Source organism: Acanthochromis polyacanthus, chromosome 5 (assembly GCF_021347895.1).
Source record: "Acanthochromis polyacanthus isolate Apoly-LR-REF ecotype Palm Island chromosome 5, KAUST_Apoly_ChrSc, whole genome shotgun sequence".
Lineage (NCBI taxonomy): Eukaryota > Metazoa > Chordata > Actinopteri > Pomacentridae > Acanthochromis > Acanthochromis polyacanthus.
In genome coordinates, this window is record NC_067117.1 from 12,067,624 (window position 1) to 12,093,343 (window position 25,720).

At 41.1% G+C, this 25,720-nt stretch overlaps 1 protein-coding gene across 1 annotated transcript in view; it reads left to right on the forward strand.

Moving 5' to 3' along the window:
* The window catches only part of ca16b (carbonic anhydrase XVI b), a 106,138-nt gene that overhangs the window by 61,730 nt on the left and 18,688 nt on the right, over nt 1–25,720 (forward strand). Inside the window, exons 5-13 of the mRNA XM_022189272.2 lie at nt 3,977–4,072; nt 9,592–9,658; nt 12,055–12,212; nt 13,374–13,566; nt 19,731–19,915; nt 22,680–22,788; nt 22,891–22,940; nt 23,054–23,795; nt 24,869–25,007. Coding sequence (XP_022044964.1) covers nt 3,977–4,072; nt 9,592–9,658; nt 12,055–12,212; nt 13,374–13,566; nt 19,731–19,915; nt 22,680–22,788; nt 22,891–22,940; nt 23,054–23,795; nt 24,869–25,007 — 1,739 coding nt within the window. The remainder of the gene's footprint in view (nt 1–3,976; nt 4,073–9,591; nt 9,659–12,054; nt 12,213–13,373; nt 13,567–19,730; nt 19,916–22,679; nt 22,789–22,890; nt 22,941–23,053; nt 23,796–24,868; nt 25,008–25,720) is intronic.

Genomic DNA, 25,720 nt, shown 5'->3' on the forward strand with positions numbered 1-25,720 from the left:
TGATGAGGGGGGGGGGGGGGGTGGTGGTGGGGTGGGGGGGGCGGCAGCAGCAGCAAAAGCCACTGATAGCAACTCAGCAGTCACATTCTCATGTTAAATGCCATTACTGTTGACATTTCCTACAGGCAGCACATAGAGGACTATTCCATCCACGTATCAGCAAAGATATTTCTTGTTAATTATATACATTTACGTGCATGGTGCACTGCAGAAAAGGCACAGAGTGGGCAGTCTGCTTTTCAGAAATTGCTCTTATCAATAAGGTGGCCTACATATATCAAACATGATGCATTATTTCACATTCTGAACCAGAAGGTAAAAGAGTGAAATCAGATGATGAATGGTTGAAGGGGAATGTGGTTGTGTGGGATCTAGCCTTTAGCCATTTGACTTCTCCATCCTGTAAAATGTGCTATTTTCATTTGTCATATTTATGGCTTGGCAGAATTTGATGTATTTGAGATTATATTAAAGGTGGCGCAATGTGTGTAGCAAAACCCTACATGTTTTTTTTAATATATATATATATATATAAATGTTGCCCATAATGTATCCAGTGATCTATTGTAGCAGAGGTTGGCTTTTGTTTTCTGGTGTATGTTTTGTTTTGTTCAAGAGTTGAGCAGCATGACCTTGGAGGTTGAGCTCCAGGGCTTATTTGCCTCTGCTAAACAGAGACTGTTTTCCAATCTGCTGTCTAATTATCTCTCCAGTCCAAATGAGTCACATTCAGCCCTCAGTTCCATATAACACCCTGGATAAAGCATTTACTCTTACAGTGGGGGGAAAAGAGAAAAAACCGCTTTCCCACCTGCTCACGAGCTCGGAAACACGCATGTGTACGGGGTTGGAAAGACAAATTTCAATTCAATGAGCTGTATTATGGAGCAGATCTGACTGCGTTGCATGGTTATGTTTTGGAAAAAAAAACACCCAGTGGGCTTCTTGGCCTGTGGCTCCTGAGCTTGACATTAATCTAAGCACGGCCTTTTTCACGAGAGTGAAGTGGGGAAATCGATAGATGGACCACCTGTTCGCTCAAACAGCGCAATGAAAAATGAAACTGTGGATTTTTTTTTCTCCCCCAGGGTACCATAGGGAGATCTTTTCTAATAATATATTAGAGTGTCACCAAGGTTAGATTAATTATACATGGGTTACAAATCACACCTTAGAAGGGTATGTATTTGCACACAGTACCAGGCATGTATGAATAAGTGTTCGGGTAAGAGTAAGAAAGAGAAAAGCTCCTGTAGCGCTGAGAGCATTTATGCAACTAAAAGTTTAGTCAGAAAATTCAAGAGTGTCCGATGAGTCAAGACTGATCTCATTTAGTCTTGGCTCATGCTGAGATGAGAGCTTGGTCTAGTGCACCTTAAGATAATGAATAAAAACAAACACAAAACCATTGTAAGTCACGAAATACATGGCAAGAGAAAGCACAATTTGGTAACTCATATTAACCATGATAATGCAGGAAAAGCAAGGAAAGAGACAACATAACCAAAAGATACGAGCAAATGCAGATTAAGCTGCAAGAAAACACGACAAACTGCATAAAAACGCAACCAAAGACACCAACTCGATCCAACTAAAAACTCAAGTACATGATGGTGCACTGAGATGCTGATGTCGACAACCTGTCAGTATTGTTGCAGAAGGAGCAAACCATAGTCGCTATCTAGTACGACTAATGCTTAGTTTTGAGGAAATGCTTACAGAATAACTGAAACCACGAGTCAAAATCAATGATGTTTTCTTCTTCTGCTCACCTATTTCATGCGTTCAGCTCTCAGGGACACTGAAGTGTGAACTCCTGCCGTTGCACAATAAAACAATGTGCGTTTATGACATCTGACTTGCATCAGTGACACATAATCAACATGAAGTGAGAATCTTTTCAAAAGGAATCGTATGACAGAGACAAGATCAGGCCTTTTATTTAGATGTTAAGAAATGCCTGCAACATTTTAGTTTCACTCAGCTGTTTAGTATCAGGTCAACATAGAAATGGGTATTAATAGTATCATTGTTTTTGTGTATTACTAACCTAGGAAACAGGCTATGAGGCTGTCATTTTAAATGTATGTATGTGATGTCTTTGCACACCGACACCTACTTAACTCTCTGTTTTACTGTCTTTTATTGATGTCGATGGAGTTCTGTTCATGATTTTGTAACATGAACCACCAAATTTCAAATACATGTTCAGCAACACCTACTGCACAAATTTTGACACTTCATTCTTCTTGAAAATGAGTGCGCTAACACTTTGTAGGTGCTCAAGTGAAATGATCAGGTAGTTGATTATGTGTGATTGGAGTGCAAGAATGGGGAGAGATTTTCCTGTGAGCAACAAAACGCTGTGGTGCTGCAGTTGTTCTGAAGAAAAGGAGAAATACATTAGTGTTGCTGTGATAAAATCTAAGATCTCTCCTCGCACAAACTTATTTCTTCTAGTTTTCTTGTTTTGCCTCAATACTTTCTCCTGTCTTGGGAAATCATGCCAAACATGACTTTGTTTTTCACCTGTTTGTGCTTAAATGGAACTTGGGAATGCAGAGCGGCTTTCAGCACTCGTGTTCGCACTCGCGTTGTGCCGGAAAAAAACAACAAGAAAAACAAAAAAACTGACTGGAATAAACTCAATTTACACTTAAGAAAAGGCTCAGGAGATGTGGGCAGCATATCTCTTTGCTTTACCGACAGATTGGTCAGAGCAGCCGTCTGTCCCTCTTTAGATCAACAACATTCAGTAAAATCTGTGGCTCTGGATCAAGTGTACTCTCACCCTGGGTTTTCAGAAGGATACAGTAAACCGAATGTGTAATCAAGGGATTCGAATTGGTTTGTTTTTTTATTGACTGCTATGAAACTGTTTGATAATTGAAAATCACATTTTCCAAAGTGTGCCGTTAACAAGAGTAGGTCACATGAGCCAATCTCGGTGAGTAAATGAAGCCTAAGGGGGCCAGCTTAATTGGGTAATGTAGTTAATAACATCTGAAGGGTGATGAATGGCCAGTGCTCTTTCTTGCTGAGTTCTCAGACAACAAATTAGTTCCATTAAGGGCTGCAGTTAAAGGAACTCTGAAGGAAACTGATTAACTTAAATTATCTGGATTGAGTCATTTTGTACCTGGTTTAGGACTGCGGCTCCCATTAATGGCTTTATCCTTATTTATACGCTTATTTACTTTGACTTTTTGCATCTGTTGTCAGCATAGCCAATTGCGGCTGGTGGTTTCTCGTAATTTTCCTTTGGAAAAAAAAAAGGAAAAAAGGCAGCATGCTCTTTTAATTAAATCAACATCTAGGACCTTTTTCTTATTGCCAATTAACTCAGCTCAGTGACATGAAAGGCTTTTTCAATTTAAAGAGGCTTGACAGCGAGATGATGGACAGCTCCAATTGCTACTTTTAGAATCATTTGCTGATTTTGATCAGTGCTACTATAATATGTCTGCTTTGAAATGAAAGAAACGAGAATCTCTTTTCTTTTTTTTATTGAAAACCAGAGCCTTGAAAAGTATATGATGTATTCTGTGTTTGCTGGTTTTTTACATTATACCCACACATCCTAAGCTTTGTTGTGAAATCAGAAGCGGTGTTGTGGGTGATTTAAGGTAATGGGGAGCAGTGATTAGAAGCTTAGCATTCTGTCAGATCCTTGCACAGGGGGGAAAAAAAGGAACATTTCTCCAGTTCTTCCTCTCAGCTTGTGACTGTGTCTGAGGACAGTCGCCCTGAGGAATGGGATGCTGTATTTCTCCAACATCCTCCAGGAGTGGCAGCGCACAAAAAGGAATGACACAGATTATGGGAGATTTATGGGAGTGATAAATACACCCTCTCTTATGCCCCTCAAAACAGCTTTTCATCAGCTCCTCAGCAGTGTGTCCAAGTGATTGATGACAGGACTGTTCGTTCTCCTTGTCCACTCCTCAAGCTGTTTATGCTCTGTTTCCCATCCCAGATGCAGATCTACCTTTACAATTCGGATGACTTTGACAGCCTCAGCGCTGCCATCAAGGAAAGACGCATCATTGCTGCCATGGCTGTCTTTTTTGAGGTAAGGCATCACCCGGAGTAAAGGTCAGGACGCATCTGAAGGAATACAATGCAACCCTCATCTGCTGTAGGGCTGAACGATTGATCAGTTTAAAATCAAAATCGCAGTTTAATTAGCAAATCAGAAAGGTTGCAGTTTAGGATATACAGCATGCAGTGCGTCAGACCCAGGGTTTAAACTGCTGCGTCAGTGATTTTACAAATTCATGCCGTCCTTCTGAGTGACACACTTTTCTTGGTGTCTTGTGTGGTTGTGTTCTGTCATGTTTTAAATATATTACACCATGAATATTAAACTCATGCTTGACTTTAAGAATTACTGTGTAAATGAAATTGAAAAATCTCATTTCCCCACATCATTCAGCCCTAGTCTGTTGATCGGGACACCCTGTATTTGTTTATTGCCAATTAGTAAATGTTAACATGCTAGCAAGATGGTGACCAAACGATATACCAGCTGACACTCACATTTAGCCAGTGCAAGTGCAGGCTTTTGGAGCCATTTGTAAGGCATGTTAAAATACACTGTGCTCATGCATACAGGGGCTTCTTTCAAACCTATGTTTTGTTTTTTTTTCCATTACATCGGTACATTGCTCTTGAGGAAAACCTCTTTGTAAAAGCTCGGTGTAGCTGTTGGTGGTATTGATGGAAAACATCCATTTTCAGGGGTGTTTAAAATGACTATATATCTAAATAGTGCTTACTGCCAGTCGTTCGAAACAGTTTACAAAAGCAAGATGATGAATGAATCGATAAACTGATACAGAAGAAAGAAGCTGACTGTAGGAATCGGATAGGATTAGAAAATGGCATTGTAAAATATTTTAGCAGTTATGATTTAGGGAGACTGAAACTGTATTGCAGTAGTCAGATTTTTTTTTTTTTTTTTTTTTTAAAGGTACATTTTTTAAATTTATTAAATGATAAATGCTTATTAGAAGCAATCTTTGGCACCCATGTTGTGATAGAAAATTTTCCCTTGACCTGGTTGCTGATTGTTGTTCTTGTTCTGTGGCACATGGCAGATTGCTGCTAAGATACTACAAATTGTTCCCTAAAGAGCTGAACACATAAGCTCTTAATGAGTAAGAATGGTCCTCATTTCTTTTAGGTGTAAAAACACCTCTGAGATTTATGTGTTGTGAGCAGCAACACGGACACCTTCAGGATCTCTCCTTGTGTTATGCTAATTTTTATCAGCAATATCTTTGCAATGGATGGCAGGTGATCAACGCATGCTAACCTTCAACTTACCAGTATATAGGCAGGGGTCAGTTCTCCGGTAGAAGGAGGCTGGAATGGGGACACAGGTGTTTATAATGTAGGTCTGCTCTCAGACAGTGATGAACCGTGTGTGCACGAGGACCTAAATGCCTCCGCTGGGTCCTGACAGCCCTATTGCTTACTGCAATTAGCACCACCATACACAATCCGCTGAATAGCAGTTTACAGTGTGAGGGGTTTTAAGCGGGCACACACACACATTGGCTCAGATTTACCATTTCTAATCAATGAGGGGAATTCTTCCTGTGCTCCCCAAAGGCCTATTAATGCCCTCTAAGGTGTGCATATTATCCACATTCAGCATTCAGTTCCACACAATTATTCTCCTCTGACTGACCTGAATTAATGTTGAGCAAGGGAAGATTGGTCCCCGCATCCCAACACTGTTTTGTCCGGTCTTGTCTCTTAAGTAGGACATTGAGAATATTATAAAATGTGGGGCTGAACAGTGTTGTCAGTCTTTGGTCATTGCAAACAATTAACTGAAGGCGTAACGGATAAAGAAGTCATCATTACTAGCTGTAGTCCTCTGGAGACACAATAGCAGGGTTTGCATGGTCATTAGAAACCTAGAAAGTAATGGATTTGGGTAATTAGAAAGATGAGAGTTGGTTGGAAATGAAGGGAAAACCTTTATGGCTATTTCAATATGACTCTGTTAATATCAATTCGTGACCCGGCTCAAGTGATCTACTTTTATCACATCAGAAGACCACTGCAGGCTCGTACCGACTTGTCTCGCCCGGAATGATCCATATTCAAGTTTGCTTGCTACACATGGACTCTATAGCTCAAAGTTTTGTAAAGACCAAGAAAATGTGGTTTGTGTGGATAAAAAAAAACATTTGGCATTTGGATCAAGGCAGAGACAGCTGTGCGGGAGAATTCACTGTGAATTTATCATGTGTTACAGAGCAAGTCCAACATGAACTGAGAGAATTTGAAAAGCGTAGAATCTTCAACTAACCTGTGCTTCAGCAGACAGATATTGAGCTATTTTAGTCGTTACTTCTGTTTTTTGGGGGCTTTGTTGAGTTGGGAAATGCTCTGACTTTATCTTGATGTTAAGCACCGGTGCCTTCCCACTCTTTTTTTTTTTCTTTTTTTTTTTTAAACTTGCTTTAATCATAAGTTTGACACTAAAAGATCCTCATGATAGTACCCCTGTGACAATTATATTAGATGAGCAAAATGGATTTTTTTTGTGTGCTGTATGGTGAGCTGCCTTTAATAAGAAAAGTTAGGTCCAAGTACAGATACTGTAATGTGATGTCCATTTTTTTTTATTATTATTTCTAATGTAATGTGTGGCAGCACAGAGCCTGCGCTACAAAAATTGTGTAGTTGTCCAAATACCTCTGGTCTGGGCAGACTGCCTGCCATGAGGGGTAGCCGTGGTGCTGCCGCTGTGCTCACATGTAGCTGCTTGCCGTTTGCAAAACTATCACTTCTCACAGCAAGAGACTCACTATAGTCTGCTACCAAACAAACTGCTATTTCAGATGCTGTATCTATAAACTAAGAGCAGATGACCCTGCACAGGGGTTTTCCTGCAGTGTTCTCAAAATGCAACCTTGAATGCATATTTTGCAGTTGAGATACAAGGTTGCTTTAAATGCTCTATTTTGCCCACAGAAGCAAGTGAGGTCATATAATCAGTTAATAAGACATATTGCATTACCTTGCTATACACTTGGCAGTTGTTGTGTTCACTTAATTATACATACTCTTCACACATGCATAGAAATCGCAGGTTTGGATAAGAAAACTGGGTTAAAGGTCCCATATGGTGCAAATCCATTTTGTGTGCGTTTTGTAGATTTTATAATCTTGGAGGAGTAAAATGAAAGCTGTGTCAATACCAAGATGCTGCTACTGCCAGTCCTCTACCCCTCTCACTACTAGATAGCTTCCCACCTTTACAAGCCAGTCAAAATTTGTTCAGTAGATAAGGACATGAGGGACTAATAGTCATCCAGCTCAGAATTAGCAGCAACATCGCAGTCCAGCAGGCTTATTGAATTGCTGAAGCTGCTTCTGCTGATTCTAAAATGTCTCAGCCATAAACAAAGCACACCAGATGTTCTGCTGTGGGTTGCAACAGTTAACAAAGGAGTTTTCATTCGGTCAGCATAATCCGCAATATTTTTAAACTTCAGTTCAGCATAGCAAATGTTTTTCTTCTGCCTAATTGTTGAGTCACAACGGCAGTCATTATTGGCTCTGGTCATTGATATGCTGCACTCAGCTCTGCACTTTTGGACAGTGGCCGCAGTAGTATAGTCCAACTCGGTTAAGTGTAAAAGTTTTCAAATCCCCAAAGCTTCGAGAGTATACGAGTACTTCAAGTTATTGCAGAACAAAAATATGGTTTGCAAACTATACGCATTGCGCTGTGGCATACCACAGCACAAAACGCTTGAAGAGAAAAACATACCGGCGCTATTCAGTGCAGAGGCACTCCACGTCTGTGTGCTTCTCTCTGTGCTCACATAAACAGCCAAACCCCCCCAAAAAGCTGTTCTTCTTCACATCTTTTTGTTTGTGCAGTCAGAAAACAGACCGAGTGTTAAATAGTGAGGGATGCGTGACTTATTAAGACTTCTTTTTAACCAGTATTCAGTTTCAAGCTTACCGCAGTGTCTTACAAACGCACCATACACAGAACTTGAAGACAACTGATGTGCATTGAAGTCTGCAATATTGTCATCACATTTGAAACTGCCACTAAATTAGGACAGCAAATGCATAATAAAGAGAAAAGTAGTTGCTTTAACTGGTCTGTATTTTGTAACTTTAAATGGCTTGGTAAAATTACCATTTAACCCAACGGTTTTGCATTTTAATATGCAAGCTTTGTTTGTGTTTCATACTGTGCTACATTTTACAATGGCACAAAATTTGTCAAAGTTAAATTAAATGCTAATTTAGCATTTTTGGAGCAAAACGATCATTTTACATTAACTGAAAGACTGCTCACTGGTCAGTGCTCTGTGGAAACTAATAGACTGAGTGATGGTTTAATGTGTTTTCATGATGTGCTTCAGTGCAGGCTCAAATTTTTCAGTGTTCACATGAGTTTGCTTCTCTCCTGTGCTCACTTATTCTGCTTTTTAATGCAGCCAAATTCCTACTGAAGGTGTTCTCATGTATACATTTTTCTTTTACTGTTGTCAGACAACAGGACATGCATGAAAAAATGACTACACATTAACCAGCAGTCACCTCAGAGTCATTTCCAGGCTGCAGCTCAGCCTTGCTAAAATACTCATATGACTGCCACAAACCCAAAAAACAAGAATTAAAAGCAACAGCTGGGCTGTGAGTTCAGCTGTATGTGCATGTAAGATGGTCTCTCAAAGAGAAAATTGTTGGCCATGCATTCAACCGTTTTGGTCTGCTCTGTCAATCGCAGACACAGTGAGTCTTCTTCCTGAAGGCAACAGAACTGTATTTAAAAGTTACAAGCACTGAAACAGCTCATTTAAACAGGACTGAAACCAGGGGATTATATAGTCATGGTAACATGAACCATCTTTACAGTATTTTGAGCTGAAAAATTGAAAGACCCATTCTGTGAACATGTGAAACTTTCATTAATTTGCTAAAAAGGGGCACAATATGCCATCTTTAGTCATAGAAATCCACTGGCAAAACTGTGTGTGTGCCTTGGTGTAGTCTGAGTCAGGTGGTGCCTTTTATACCATGGGATTGTGGAGGTCACACTGTACATGTAACTACAAAGGAGTAAGCAGAATTTAAATCGTATTACATGTGTCCTCTAAAAATTAAAGCACCAAATCCACAAGCCAAATTGACAGATTAAACACACAGCAGTGATTAGACAAATATTGTTGATTTGCGGTGTTTTGTTGGTACCATACCTAGTCTTAACATGAAGTAATTATTTTTTAACATGTTACAGCATTGAAAGCAACAGCTGGAGGAGCACAGTGTCATAATATTACGTATTTACGATGTAATAATTACTCTCTCAAGGAATTATTAAACCTAAAAAGACTGATGCAATCTTACAGAAATGTTATAAACATCGCTATGGTAAGAGATGGTATTATGTGCTGCTGGATTATACAGTAATATAATGATGTTGCTCCTGTTGTACCCACCCCCTGTAATTTGTTCACGTTGATCGTCTTTTGGTATTTTATATAGATTACTACACTAGTCTCATAATCTCTTTTGTAATCCTTTGTCTCTGGACATTTCCTGCAGCTCGGGCAAAAAGACAACCCAGCTGTGGATCCCATCATCCAGGGATTGAAAGGAGTGGTGCATCATGGTAAGTAATGAGATAGTAACCCCTTTCAAAAACTCTGCTTGAAGTTGGAAAACAATATTTATGTGGCATGTGCATGTACCCATTAACATATAGATAGTTATTCTTTGTTTTTCTGCAATGCTTGTATTTATTTATTTCATACATTTTTATCTGTCATACCAAAATCTCCTTGCTGAGAAACATTACAGTGGGAATTAAGCTCGTGGGATTTTCAAAAAGCAATTGTCCCTTACAAAATCCCTCTGACATTACTGCAGTTGATGGTTTGGCTGATCCTAGAGGCAAATTCCTCTAGACAGTGCAGACATATTGCTCCTCCCTGCCTCTAAAAAACAAATACTAGTGCTTCTGCATTCAACTACTGAAACATTGGGTGTCACTTTTTGTTTTAATCCCAAATTAGTCTAAATGCAAGATATGAGTAATTTAACTTCAAAAGAAGGCAGCATTTGCAAGATGCTGCCTCTCCCTTGCTGGTGTAGCTCTGTAGTTGGAGACCTTAAAGGAGCTTCACTTTACAGAGACAGAACTATTAATTACATCTGAGACTCAATTAGACAAGCCTCTGTTTTAGTCTGACGCCGACGTATGTGTATATGTTCTCTCTGTGGCTCCCGCAAACGTTAAGCTATTAATGTCTTGTGCTGTGTGCCGTGGCATAATTCTTCATGGCATATTGTCAGCTGCTGGGCTGGCGTCACTGGATGCAGGGCTTATGCAGTCCATAAGCACATGCTTTAGCATGGCTGTGTAATCCTTTACTGCAGATGGGGAGACAACAACTCTGTTTACATAGACACGTATGGCTTGTTTTACAACCTGCCGCTGACGGTCTTTTTGTGAGCATAATCATACACTGACAAGGACATGTAAATGTATGAGGATGGATGGTAGCATGGAGTAATTGGTGTGCATTCATGCTGGTTTCAGAGGAGTAGCGCTGGGCTTCAGTGAGTTGATTCTAATTATAATCTGGACTTTTTTGAGATGGACGTTTGATGTTGTGAGCTGTGCGATAGAGAGGTTGTGACATTTTGCATTGAGCGCTGGGGAGAAAATTGTTGTTTGCTACTTGCTCAAGACAAACGTGTGAAGGGAAAAACTGCCACTGCTGAAGACCGCTAGAACATAAGTAATTCGGCCTCATGATTAGAAAATGTTCACTTTGTTCAGTAAAATTACTGAACTGCAAAGAAGAAAAGGGGCTATTTCTGATTAGTCTGGTATTAGCTGGAAGACCGTTTTGGTTGTGATTTTTATTTCACAGAGACGTTCAATCTTCGCTTTTCTTTTGTAATCTAACCTTGATAAAGACAGGATACCAAACGTGGTATTTATACTATATTATTCAGTGAATCTTCAGTCTCCAGACATGGCTGAACTCCCCGCTGTACAGCTGCGCAGATGTTTGTGCTAACACCACAGTTATCTCATTTCCCAGCTGAAAGAGAGCTTGGTGTGGGTGTGGTGGGTTTTGGACTCTCTTCCTGCTAGCTGCTAAATGCTCCTCGCCTCCTCCCCTGTTAGGATGGTTGGTTTTCCACTAGCTCGTTATCCCACAGTCATCCATCCATCAGCATCTCAGCGGCCCATGAGCGATAGGGCACGTACGCTGTCTGAAGACGGGGAGAAGAAAGGCTGTGCATACTGAATTGGACTCAGAGTACAGATGAGGCATGGGGGCGAGGCTTCCCGTGCCTCGGTAGTCTCAATACGAACCACACCCCAAACCTCTGTTTCTTTCTAGATAAGGTCATGAGCTATGAGAGATTAGCTTTGACATAAATTCAGCTTTATTTGGGTTTTTCTCATCATAATTCAAGGAAAAAACATGCCCACTTGCATAACCAACACAGCATATTCGGAAGGAGATAAAGGCTTCTTTCTCTCGATGATACCTGCTTGTTGTTTTTTTTTGTTTGTTTTTTTTTGCTGCACACTCTTGCTTGCCTCTGATCAGGGGATTGGACAGATTCGGTAATCATTGGGATCTGTCCTAATCCCTGTGCCACAGTTGTTACACGGAGCAGAGCACACTACCACCCAGCCACAGATCAGCTGTCAGAGCTGGCCATTTTATCAGACCCCCCTCCCTTTGCTCCTTTCTCAGCCCATCTGAGTACCGAGATCTGCCCAGAGTGATAACGAGTGGTGAGGCTTTTAACTACTGCAATTCCATGAGTGGCGGGTTCAGAAAAGCCATAAAAATGCCACAGGGGGGAGGGAAAGGAAACAACTTTGTAAACGCTGGTGCAAATGTAAAGTGAGATATGCAGGGTTTTTAGCGAAGCGTGAAAGGTGTGGTGTTTTTATGCTCTACAGAACTCTGTGCTTTATGATTCTGTGTTTTGACGACTTGGTGTTTTGACGACTTGTATATGCCATGCTTTATCCAGAAAAGGAGACCAACCTGAGGTCGTTCATCTTGAGGGATCTGCTGCCATCATCAGTGGACAGTTATTACCGATATACGGGCTCTCTGACCACTCCGCCCTGCAGCAAGGTAGTGGAGTGGATCATCTTCTCCAGGCCCGTGTATCTGTCCCACTCACAGGTGCGTTAAGTCCACACACACACACACACACACACACACACACACACACACACACACACACACACACACACGCCAAGACGGCTATATTCTCCACGCACAGTCAGATCCCATTTGCGCACAGTCGGTGGATCACTTGCTGCCCCACAGTGTCAACGTGCAATTTCCCCCCCTCATCTGCCTCTCCTCTTTCTTCACCTTTCCCTCGTTCCTCTCCAACTCCTCTGCATATGAAACCATAACTGCCTATATAGTGGATGATTAAGCAGGAAGGGGGAGCCAATTACTGGCATTTGAGTGATAGTAAGTGTGAGATAGCACTTATACATATATCATGCTGTTGGTCTGAGAGCGTCACTATAAGGCTCTTAAATAGAATACTGCTTCACGTGGAGGCTGGAGGCTTGTTCATGTTCATCAATTTAAATGCTCATTAATCTGAATTATTGCTGTAACAGTTTGATGAAAAACGTTTCATGAAAAATGTAGCGTTTTCCAGGCGCACCTATGCGCTTTGGAACATCTTTCCTCCAACTGTTTTTGCCGCTGTGATTTTGAGAGATAATATATGCCAAATCATGCCCCACGCTTTTTGCTGATCCCATACACAGTTCTTTGCTGCATCTTTTATACATACAATTCTCGGGTTACCCAGCTGCATATCCTCCAGAGCATTCTGTGCTGTTGAAATTTGCAGGGCTCAGTGGAATTTCTATCAACTTGCAAGAGGACAAATCTTTTGTTCAGAAATGACTTCTGCCGCAAGAATATTGACCACCTCTACAATGTTTGTGACGCTCACAGATAGTCTTTTATGAACCTGTAATTCATTGCGCCAAGCATGCATAGGACACATTGATTCCACAGTATCTGTAATGTGTAGTCATTACAGCACACGGCAGGAGATCATTCATGGCAATCAATGGCCACAAATTTGCCCCATTGAGAAGTCACAGCCCAGCAGGTAGCCAGAATGATGATTGAAGTCTGTGTCTGTGGTGTGAATGCTTCTTGCAAATACGGTTCTCCCAGTTGTGAGAAGTCAGCTGCTGGCAAGTGACTGTAAATGCTGTCCTGCATGATATATTATATTTAGCACACATACACATATAAGGAGGCACTTGCATGTACTTCAATAGCTGCTCTCTGTTTCTTTCCATCTAGCTGGACGCTTTTTACTCCATCTTTACAACAGAGCAGCAGGACCATGTCAAGTCTGTGGAGTACCTGAGGAACAACTTCAGGCCCCCGCAGGACCTGGATAATAGGAAGGTTTTTAAGTCGGCGGTAAAAGATGCGTGGCAGAAAGATTTGACTGAGATCATTGGAAGTCCTCACAGCACCGAGGCTTCAAGAGGTGAGCTTTGTTTTCTGCATGGTATCCAATTTTCCTGGTCATTAATGCTATAGAGCGACTATATCAAGATTGGTTTAACCCTGGGAGCTTCAGTAATTGCAATTATTACTTACCGTTTCACGAGTTCCTGTGAATGGCTGCCTAAATGACTAGTAGTAAGATTTGGCTGCAGACTGAGTCCATGTTCATTAACATCGCAGTTAAGTGGATAATTCTCACTCTTTTCGCCGAGGTTATGTCAGTAATCAGTGAACACCAAAGAACCTGACCCAGAGCTAACTCAAATCTCTAACACAAGACATCTACCTGAATATATTTATGTTATATGTATGTATTCATTGTATGTTGTTACATCATTGTTGTCTTATAGTTTATTTGTAGCAGGATTTAATTAATGTTTTGCTCACAAATATCTTCAGTTCTACGCCTTATTTCTTTGTTTGGGAACTGGAGGTCAATAAAATCAGAGTTCATGACTTCTGATTATAGGACTGATCAATACACATAGATTGGATCACTTATTAATATTCAATCTGAATATTAGTTATTAATTAATTTGAAAATTTTGTATTTGGTGGTGCCCCTGAAACAAGTGCAAATGTAATCATAACATGTAGTTTAGACTTTAAAGTGCTATTATGGTATATTTCCACATAGTGACAGGTTAAAGCTTTTTATTTCTGTCCAATGAGTGCTGATTTTTGCCAGCTAAAAGTGGCAGATTTTTTTAAGCTTTGTCTAATTAGGCTAACATTAGTTTCTTGGGAATGTTTGGAACAAATTCAGGAAGCTCCTGAGATCAGGATTTATTCAGTGGTCCCAGTTCAAATTGTCAGGCCAGTGAAATGATGGATGAAAATGATTTTTCTTTTTTTTTTTTTTCTTTTCAAACAGGATAGTAGTCATTCACAGACCACTTTTTGTTGGTATTAACATCAACAGACCAATATGTCACAATTCAAATTTCAGGCGCATTTTGGGTAAAACTTGGCAGATGCCATTTTCTCACTGTTACAACTCATCCTTCAAAGAACATATTAATACCAAGCGCAGACCCCATGCAGGGCTTGATCACAGTATTTTTGTCTTTCTTTCTCTTTTATGTGTGCATCATGCCGCGCTTGTTTTAACAGAACAGTACAGGAACTATGGAGACTAATGAGAAAGGCTGCTGCTCCTTAAAGTGGTGTTGTTGGTGTCTGGCGGGGAGAATTGATTGGGAATGCTTGTGATGAAGTTGGAGCACTCTAACAGGGCCGATCAGCAATCATCATTAATATGTGGCACAGCTAAAATAGACCCATACAAATTAAGTTGTGAAATTGCTTTTGTGGCATTATGTCAGTAGGCAGAATGAATGTAGACCAGTGTCTCTTTTTTTTTTTTTTTTTTCCCCGTCTCATGTTTCTCATTTTCTCTTTGTGTCTGTTTTGCATTTCTGTTTCTCTGTGTTAAAGCAAACAACTAATGGCCACAACATTAAAACCCCTGGCAGGTAAACTGAATAATGTTGAGTATCTTACAGCAGAGGTTCCTGTCAAGGAGTGAGATATATTGGGCAGAAAGTGAACAATCGGTTCTTGAAGCTGACGTGTTGGATGCGGGAAAAATGGGCAGAGTAAGGCTCTGAGCAACTTTGACAAGAACTGAATTGTGATAGCTAAATGATTGGGCTAGAGCCTGTCCAAAACAGCAGCCCTTGTGGGGTGTTCCCAATTTGCAGAGGTTGGCACCAGCCAAAAGTGGTCCTAGGAAGGATGACCAGTAAACCAGTGACATTCAAATATTCCCAAGGCTCACTGATTTATGTGCAGAATGAAGGCGGGCTAGTGTGGTCCAATCCTACAGAAGAGCTGCTGTAGCACAAATCGCTGAAAACCTAATGCTGGCTGTGAGGGAAAGGTGTCAGAACATACAGTGCATCACAGCTTGCTGCATATGGGGTTGTGGAGCTGCAGACCGATCAGAATGCTCCCACTGACCCCTGCACTGACACCTACAGTTGGCACATGAGCTTTAGAACTGGACCATGGAGCAGTAAAAGGTGGCCTGTCTGATGAATCACGTTTTCTTTTGTATCATGTGGACAGCCGAGTGCGTGTGCGCCATTTGCCTGGGGAAGAGATGGCAGCAGGATGTGGTATGAGAAGAAATCAAGCCGGCAGAGGCAGCGCAACGCTCAGGGCAGTGCTCTGCTAGAAAACCTTGGGTACTGGCATTTATGTGGATGCTACTTTGACATGTGCCACTGTGGGAAATATTCTCTTGTTTTACATTTAATCAGTATCCAATTATATTCTATCTCTTATTTCCATCAATCATAACCCAATTGAGCAGCATATAATCACCTTTAATCACAACTCATCTTATCATATAATCAAACTGTATTAATGTGTTATTTCTTATAAACTTTACTAGCTTGCTCATGATGTGTTACCCTCGCTTTGACCTCACACCCAAAGAACAGAAGAGACAACTCAGACATTTAAGACCCCACATTAACCACAAGATACGTTCCACTGTAGAGAAGAACTTAAAATAACAAGCACACCTGCGAGGTGATGCTAACAGACATCGACATGGAACAAACGGTTCGGTTCTTAGAAGATTGAAGTCGCTTTATTTCTGAAAATTGGCTCGGTGCATTTGCAGAAACGCAAGTACGCACAAAAGGTAACAAGAGGATGAGCAAAGAATCCTGTACAAAGGGCAACGCTTGAAAGGATCAAACTCAGATTTCTTGGAGAAAACTGTTAAGACATTGCAACAAAATAAAATACTCAAATAATGATTGACACCTAACATATAAAGTAACTGATTTGTATAAAATTATAAATAACAAATTAAGTACAGTTGAACCAAGAGTACTGTAAACTAATAATAAAGAACTAATAAATCTGCCTTATCAGTGGATGAGTAATAGAATCACTTGTTTTTTTATCAGTTAAATCAAGGTTGACCAATCAAACAGATAAAACTTAGTCTGTGCACAAACAAAGAGAAGCTCATCCTTGTGCAAGAAACCACACTTAAGTTACCTAGTAACTTAAAACGCACACGCACGCACACAGACAAAAGTATTCTGATTACAGGTTGGAGTCGGCTCTGATTGGACAGAAGACAACCGGCAGAACTTCCTTATCTCAGGCCAATCAGATGGCTGCACATTCTATATAAAAATATCTATATAGCGCTAAGTTAGGCATTCTCATCTTTGTGAAGAGCTGCATGCAGAACTTTCTTAGATATCTGCTGTCAGCTAGATTAAATGAGAATGTGCATGCATGCATTTTCTGATTATCCTTTGCTTACTAAATATTCTTAAACCAATGTTTTGAGTTTTCACTGCTTCCTGTGTGATCCCTCAATAACATATCAAGAATTGGACCCAACACCACCCACCTAAACATGGTGGCAGGTCACACACACCCCATCATGGCTACAGTATTCCTTAATGGCGGCGGCCCCTTTCAGCAGATTAATGTACCATGCCACAGAGCAAATGTTATTCAGGAATGGTTTGAGGAAGAGGATAAGTAGTTGAAGGTGCTGATTCGGCCTTCAAATTCTCCCGATTCCAATTCGACCAAGCACCTTTGGGATGCACTTAAAGGATCTGCTGCTCACATCTTGGTATCTGAAACCACAGGACACCTTCAGAGGTCTTGTGAAGTCGCCACAGACAGTGGCACGACACAGAACTGTTCTGGCAGCACAAGAGAGGCCTCCACAGTATTATGCAGGTGGTTGATCTGTGTAGGAATCTATAGGTAATTGGAGGCACTGGGAATCCACACTGTCAGTCTTATCTTTTAGGTGACATCAGCCAAGGTTGTGTTAGGGGGAATATTTGCCCATGCGCAGTAAATGATAGCTTTGCTTGTATGTTGTGAGAGTCAGGGCCACATCAACATCTTTTATAACCATAGTAGTTGTTTGGCCATTAGAGATTCAGTGATTTATTGTTTATCTGGTCATCATGCCAAGATATTTAGGGCAGTATTGATTTTGTCATGTGTTGGCACTAATACTGTATATCTGCACATGTAAAAGCCAGCTCTCTAAGCCTTTTAGTCACCAAAGACCAAATTTGTTCTTTCCTCTTAAAATTTTAGATCATGTGGGTAATGCTGATATTACTTTAATTCCTATTATCAGTTACTCTGTTGACTATTTTCTCAAGTAGTTAATTGTTTAGAAAGTGTTGATAAAAATTGTGTTGAAATGCCGATCAGAGCCCAAGATGATGCCTTCAGCAAACGGAGAAGTAGTGATGTGCAAAGATAAAATGGAGAAAAGCAGCAGGTCATCTCACAGGAGCTGTTGGAACCAAAGAATGCTCATGGCATTTTCTTTACAAAAAAAAGATAATCAAATAGGCAGTTAGCTGACATACATGCTTTCACTTTTCTTCAAAGTTCAGAAAATATCTAGTCATGTTTAAATCAGTTCTTTTTTTTATTTTTTTTATGGTGTGTGTTTTTTCTCTCTCCACATCATTCCAATCTCTGTACATGGCTTCTGTACTGTACATACTGTACAGCCTTTAGAAGCGAGACGCAGTGGAACGGCTGTTTGTTGACAACAGCCAATTCATCACCTTCATGGTAGAAGCTGCCAGGAGAAAGATTCATGCTTTGCTCTGAGTGGTATTGCAGACTGAGGTGGAACCTATATTTTAGGAGGTTATGCTGTATTTATTCATAGCTAAGTCGAATGATTTATTTTTTTTCTAGACTCACTAGTGTGTTTAGAATTTTGCCACCGATGTACCTTTATGTGTACCTGTTTAATTATATTCATTATTAGATTCATGCTGGGTCTCGGTTGAAGTTTTTGGTTTTCATTGAAGCTTTAGATGAACTGACAAACCTCCTCTTCTGCAACTCTTTCAGAGGAGCACAAATATATTTTCTACCAATTTCAGGGGTTTGCCTGACTCAGAATAAGTATTGGGGGGAGGAGGTGTCAACACATAGCAATAAGCATGATTTGATATTTTTAGAAAACAGAGAAATCACGATGTTCTATCACCAGATGCACAACAGGACTTGAGAAAATGGCTTCTAGGTTATATAAGAATGTTACTAATACCCCAGTGTTTTGGGGGGTTTTTCTTGGGGTTTTTTTCCCTTTAAAAGGATGATGATGATCGTCAGAGGATGATAATGATGCAGGCACTAAAACCACAGTGACATCTTCAGCTGCGAATAAATGATTGTTGTTGAGCCGCTAAAGTTGACAATGAACATCCGACAAATTTTAATGCATTCACACTTGTCACAACTAATCAACAACCCCAGATTTTCTTCCCATTGTTTTTTGCCCTGTGTTCCTTTGACTGATTCCCTTCCACCCTGTCTCCCTTCCGCATATCATGGCGCATGATTTGTCATAGCTTCACTTTGCAAATGGAGAAAACTGTGGTGACAATTTCAATTTGGCAGAAACTCTGAGAGCACATAATCATTTGACACCAGTTCCTGATTGCTGTTGCCCTGATGTGCTGAGAAGCATGTCCAGATTGTCCCTTACTCATACTGATGGAGCTCCTTGTAAATATCCATGCTGCAGCCTGCACTGCCACCTTGAGGCAGACTTACAGATTGTCTTTCATCCTCGTCATGAACATTGTTTAATACCCACAGAGGATTGTTGCAAATTAGGTGTGGACATGAAGGTGCTATGTTGTCTATACCATATGTGTCTCACTATAACTATTCCTTTGATATCCTGCCTGGAACCTGTTGCACTGCGGTGGCATGAAAAAGCCACAAGTGTCCAAACTGACAATCTGCACTGACACCGGAGGTTGTGTCTGGTCCCAGTCAAGCCTTCTGGAGTGTTTTTGTTATTGAGTTACTGTATCATCTTGCACCTTTAGAGGTTTTTCAAGTGGAAATAGCGTCGAGTCAAGTCAGCAGGAGTCGGTAATAATAGGCTTGTTAAAAGGCAACCTGCATTCTGCCCACACACATCAGCTCACACGAGGATATGTGGTCAAGCAGCCGTCCCAATCACAGCCCTCCATCTTCACCCAGCTGTATTCAGTTGGTTTAAAAGTGACACAACCGTGTTTTTCTCTTGTCAGTGTTTCCTTTTTTTTTTCCTTCTTCTCATGCTGCCTTGTGTTCCTACTCATCTTTTTCTGTCTTGTCTTGTAGTGTGCAGCAGTGCCCCAGTAAGTATGAAGATCCAGCCACTGAACCAGACAGCATTGATGGTGAGCTGGGAGCGGCCTCTGACTGTGTACCACCCCCCCATCACCAGCTACATGGTCTCCTACAGCTGGGTGAAACGTGACGTTCCTGATGAAAAGACCTTCACTAAGACCGGCGACCAGAGCATGGTGAGGATTATCGCGAGCTGCTGCTAGCAATTGCTCGTACCAGACTAAAGCAGGGCTTTAGGGCTCATTTGCTTTCCTCTAAATTAATTGATTTGTTTATTTCCACAATGAATGCTGTTTAAGCAGCTCTGGCTGGTTTGCAGAGCTTCGGATGTCTCTGTCAGGATCAGAGGTCGGCTGGATCAGTGACAGTGCGTATGGGAGGTGACAGGTTGTGATGAACTCTGCATGTGGCTGTTGGTTGATATGAGAGCCCAGACACTCCCCTGTCACTCACCTGTCTAAGAATAGAAGCATAGCGCTGTCAGAGATGTTGACGAGTCAAACTGAAATATGTGTAATGTGCAGGCAAATGCACCTGTGGCCCTTTTCCTGGATGTTGCTTTTTCCATCATAGCATTTATTTACTTTCTTGCAGTCGCTGAAATTTGAAGTTGGTATGTGTATTACAGGATCAAAAAGCGAATTCAAACAAAAGCAACGTAAACAAAATCATATATGCACTTTTATTTTACCAATTTGAAAAAAATCTGTTCCGTTTTCAGGCAGCAGAGAAGCCTTTTTGAACGCAAACTGCTTTTAGTGAAAAATGCACGGCAAATGTAGTCCTTTAGATCTCTGATCCACTGATCATATAATAGAGCTGGGCTGCCTAAAACGTGGAGTTGCCCCTTTAGTTCATACTCTATCTTTTCATCACAGCATCCAGTGTGTTCACAGAAATATATCCCTACCCTGCAGGAGACGGCACCTCCAGGGCTGTTCCTTTTCACACTATATATTCTTCTCACTGGTCACATGTCTCTTATTTTGTATGAATACAGCACCCAACTGTGCATCTCTTTAAAGCCCACTGACCTCCAGCTGTCTTGATAGTCTGCATGACTGCCTCTTCTGATATAAACAGTGCAGGGGAAAAACATTCACCCACTAGTTCAGAGACCTGGGATCAGTTCCCTGGTGGCAGTACTACCTTCAGTTTGGTCATGCATTCCAAAAAACGCCGTTGTCATTGTCATGGGTTGGAAAGTGGTGAGGGATCCAGGACAGCAGCTGCAGTAAAAGCTGCTATTTGGTGTAGGTAACGGCGCAGAGGGTGTGGGATCAGAAGGGAAAAAAAATAGCAAATCCGTTAAGGTAACAATTCTCTACTCAAGGATGTGTTTGATTCACTTTTATGTGCAACCTTCAAGGTGCAGAATGGGGCTCGTGCAGAGTAGCACTAAAAAATCTGTTTTTACATTCCTTGGTTCACACTCTACAAGATGATTTTGTGACACCAGCTAGTTTAGAAGCAAATTGTAGTCCAATATGCAACTTATATGATTTTAAATGAGCCTCCAGTGCACCTTCACCTAGTACGAGCCTCTCACTGAATGAGGAAATACACCGTGTTCGGCAGTTACACTTTTGAAATGAACATGATTTGCATATTCATAGATTCTGGGAGAGGAGGAGGAGATGTAATTTTAAGAATTTTTAACCAGGTAATTGAACTATTTTGTGGAAGGGGGGAAAAACATTTCAGACACAAATGGTTATTTTGTGCAGCTTATCTTCATATTTTATGTCTTCAGATGTGCCTAGAATGGATCTTTAACTTGGAATCTAGTTATTGAAGCTTAGAAATGATGGACAAGTAAGTTGAAATGAATATGCAAGCAGGCTTTCCACAGTCAAGAACTGCCTCTCAAATTAAACTTACGTTATCCTCAGCTAAAGATAAATGAATATTTATTTCCTCTCCTTTACATTTTTGCAGTTCAACTCCAGCACTCCTCTGAAGTCCATATCTCACTTGCAGCTTGTTAGGAAATTTGCCACAATGGTTTTGTCTGATGTTAAACATAGAAAGCTGTTCACTTGCAATCTCCCTTTGCTGCTCATTCGCTACTTTAGGCATCTTCCAATAACATTTACTGACCTTTTAGCTCTTTATCAGCTGTACTGCAGCCTGAGGTCCACTGGCACAGCTGTTGGAACTCTACAGTCTAGTCTTCCTGAAAATAAACACAGAAAGGTAGAACATTTGCTAGTGACCATTTTTTGTGGAAAAACTTTGTTTCCAAATAGTAATTCCTTACTGTGTTTTGCAATGTAAAAAAACTCATTATTGGGCTGTTGAAACATGTTTGTCTTGTGAGGCGACTTGCTGGCTTTTAAATTGGCTGTTTTTCAAGGAATCGATAAATGTAGATATGATTTATTTGCTCTGTTTATGTTTCATTAAATTTATATTGTTGTTATATTTTTATTGCAAATGCCTGATTGAAAGAATGATTACTGTGTCCCTGTGGTGCTCTGCCTGTGTAGTTACACTTCATTAATGCGGCCAGTCAGTCTCTATTCTGACAATATTTTGTCTATTTCTCACTCTGCTGTCTGTCCTGCTTATTTTTGCCCAATTCATTTCCATTTCAATTTTCCGTTTCTATCTTTGGACACCTTTTATCTGAATTATTTTAGTGAAATACTTGCTCTGCATACCAGAGGCAATTGCACATCCACTCTGAGAACAGTTTTAATATAAGCAAAGTCATCTGCAAATTGCAAAACACAATTAAATTAAATGGGAGATGAAGTTCCTAAATGGCATTGAACTTGTGGGTCATAGACTATTGACAGAACAGTTGCTCAGCTTGGTATATTCTCATTTTAGGAATTAGGAATTGAAAACATCCTCACATTCAACCGCATTTTCACTGCAAATTCAGTTATAATTCACTGTAGTTTGGCAAATCTGTGTTTGTCTGTTCTCTTGCAGAAAGCCATCATCACTGATGTGTCCCCTGAAGTCCTGTATCTGTTCCGAGTGCAGGCAGTATGTCAGCATGACCTGCGCAGTGATTTTAGCCAAACACTGTTATTCAGAGGTACGTGGTCAAAGCTGTCTAACAGGTGATGCATTATGTATTTTAACTTTGTACTTTTTTTTCAATGTCATAGACATAAAATCTTCCTCTTTTGTGTTACAGCCAATACAACAAGAATATTTGAAGGGTCTCGTATTGTGAAGACTGGGATGGTTAGTTAACTGAAGATGGAAATATATTTTTTTCCATTCCTATGACACTGTTGGGTAACTGTTTTTTTTTTTGTTTTTTTTGTTTTGTTTTGTTTTCTGCCTGTCTCCCTTAGCCCACAATTTCTCCAGCATCCTCAGCCGACATGGCTCCCATCAGCTCTGGTTCCTCCACTTGGACGTCCTCTGGCATCCACTTCTCCATCGTTTCTATGGCAACAGGGATGGGCCCCTCGTCTAGTGGCAGCCAGGCCACGGTGGCATCAGTGGTGACAAGCACCTTGCTGGCAGGCTTAGGTGTTGGCGGAGGGGTCATCTCGTCTCTGCCCAGCTCCGTTTGGCCCACACAGGCGCCTCAAGCCACTCAGAACCCCACGCGTCCGTCTGCCTCACCTGCAAAGTCCAGCACAGAGCAGGCAGCTCCTCAGGGCTCGGAGACAGACAGCCCAGCTAACGAGAACCAGGCTGCCCGTGAGGGGGAAGAGGAGGAAGAGGAGGGCGAGAGAGAGGGAGAGCAAGAAGAGGAAGAGGACGAGAAGAAGAGAAAGAGCAAGACTGCACCTAATAACGAGGAAAAACAAGCGAACAGCACTGTGGCCAAAGAGCCTTTAATCCCCACCCCCGCGTCCACAGCCAAAGAGAAAGGAGAAGGGAAACCGACAGTTAAAGGTATCACAGTACCTCCAAGCACTGGTGATGACCAGTTGGTCGACATGGAGACGAAACCCACAGATGTAAATGCAGTCTCCACTCAGGAGCCCCGTAATGACAGTGCAGAGATGCAGATTCCCCAGAGCTCTACACTGTCTCCAAAGAGTGGTAATGGGAACAAAATCTGGCCTTTCTCTGTCCACACTGGTGAGCAGACTTCTTTTTTTCACACAGATAAGACACATTTTAAACCTCTTTCATACAGAGAAATCTTTTTTGAACTCTCAGTAAGCCTTGTTCTTTTGTCAGCTATCATACAACGCAAGACTCAAAGCCTGATTCTGTAAACACTACCAGCAGTTATGGAGCCCAATTTAGCAGAACAAATAACTTGATTTAAGACAGTAACTACACTGGTTACCATCTCGGTCAAAGACAAAGCTCCACGCTTTGGTGTCACTACAAGACAGAGGCCTCGAGGAAAAAATATGCTTTCTGCCAGAGGGGTTCTGCCTCAAGGAATTCCTTTAAGCGTATTTCAAAAGAGTTTGCTTCAAGGGGAAAGCATTTATGAGAACTTTTTTTTTCTTCTTTCTCCAGTACAGTGTTAGAAAATGGCAAGTATCGTGAACATTGATTGAAAACCGTAATCAGGCAGTCAGTATTCATGATATACGATTGCGGTTTGCACAAAAAAAGGGAACAACAATGTTCCTTTGAAGCTGTCGGGAGTGTCAGCTCAAGTAGGTTTGGGTTGAAATTATTTTATTGTTCAATTAGACTTAATCTCCTGTGATGTCTGTGTATGTTTATTCTGTCCCTGATGTCAACATTTGATGGTAGGGATTGTGTGTCTGATTTTACCTTAATAAGCCTTTAGGGTTATTATGCTCTTTGGGTATTTTTCTAAACTAAGCAAAATATTGAGCTCAGTCTGGGTGCATTTTCTGTCTAGGCTTTAATTCTGGAAACAATTCAAGGTCTTCACACTAAGCACAATCATGTTGTCACAAATCATTTTGTGAACATAATAGAATGACTGTGGAGAAAAAGGTTTGCGACGGAGAGTGAAACTGAAGAGCTGTCAGAAACACATAAGGTGCACCAGTGTTCAATTCTAATTTCATCTATGAACAAAAGCCATTAGTGTTTGGAAGGCATTCTCTGAATGTGTTTTAGATAAACTGTTCACATAGGCACTGAAACGTTGGCAGATGAATGTGTGTGAGTCAGTAGCATATATATTTATCCATGTAATGTGTGCATGTGTGGTCCCACAGACAGAACCATCTTGTCCAACGTGACACGGACCTCTCAGCCTGGGATGGGCAGGATGGTGTGGATTGTCCCCTTGGTGGTCGTGTCTGCTCTCACCCTGCTGTGCCTCATCATGCTGCTGATTGTGATGGTCTACTGGAGGTACATTTTAATATTTCTACCTCTATCATGAGGCATCGTCTCACTGCTAAAACATTTGTTAGAACAGTGAAATGTCACTAATCGGGTGCTATCACATACAGAAATGTCACATTTTGATAAGGATGTCACTGATACCTCCCACAGAGGTATGAATAACTGAGTGCCCCCACCCCCCACGCACCCACCTCTCCACCCCCCACCCATACTGCCCTTATCTGTACATCTTTTATTCCACCGTCACAGTGACAGGCCAGCATGCATGTCTGGATTTTCCAGTCTGCTCACCACAGTTTTCCTGTGTCTGTTTCATGCACATCCATCAGTCTCAACCGGTCTGGTAGCGAGGCTGCTTCCTTGTCTGCACTTTGTACATGAGGCCCATCACCCACCTGGGTGAGGGGCAATAGATGTGAAGGCCCTGCAGTGCCATCATGGGTCCCAGCTGTGTCTTCATCTGCTGGGCTAATTTCCAGCCACGCTATTGGAGCCCCAGTAATTACACAGGCCAGGCCACAAGCACATGTCGGATGGTTAATGAGTTACAAATAACACCATGGACCATTTCCTCAGTTGGTCCTGTGGATATTTACTGCCCAACTTGTGTGGGATTTTATTTGCTTGGAGTCTGAGATTCTTTTATTTTTTTGTTATATTTGAAATGTGTTTAATAAATTCTTTTGATAGGACTACTCTTTGAGGATCACTGCAGCTAC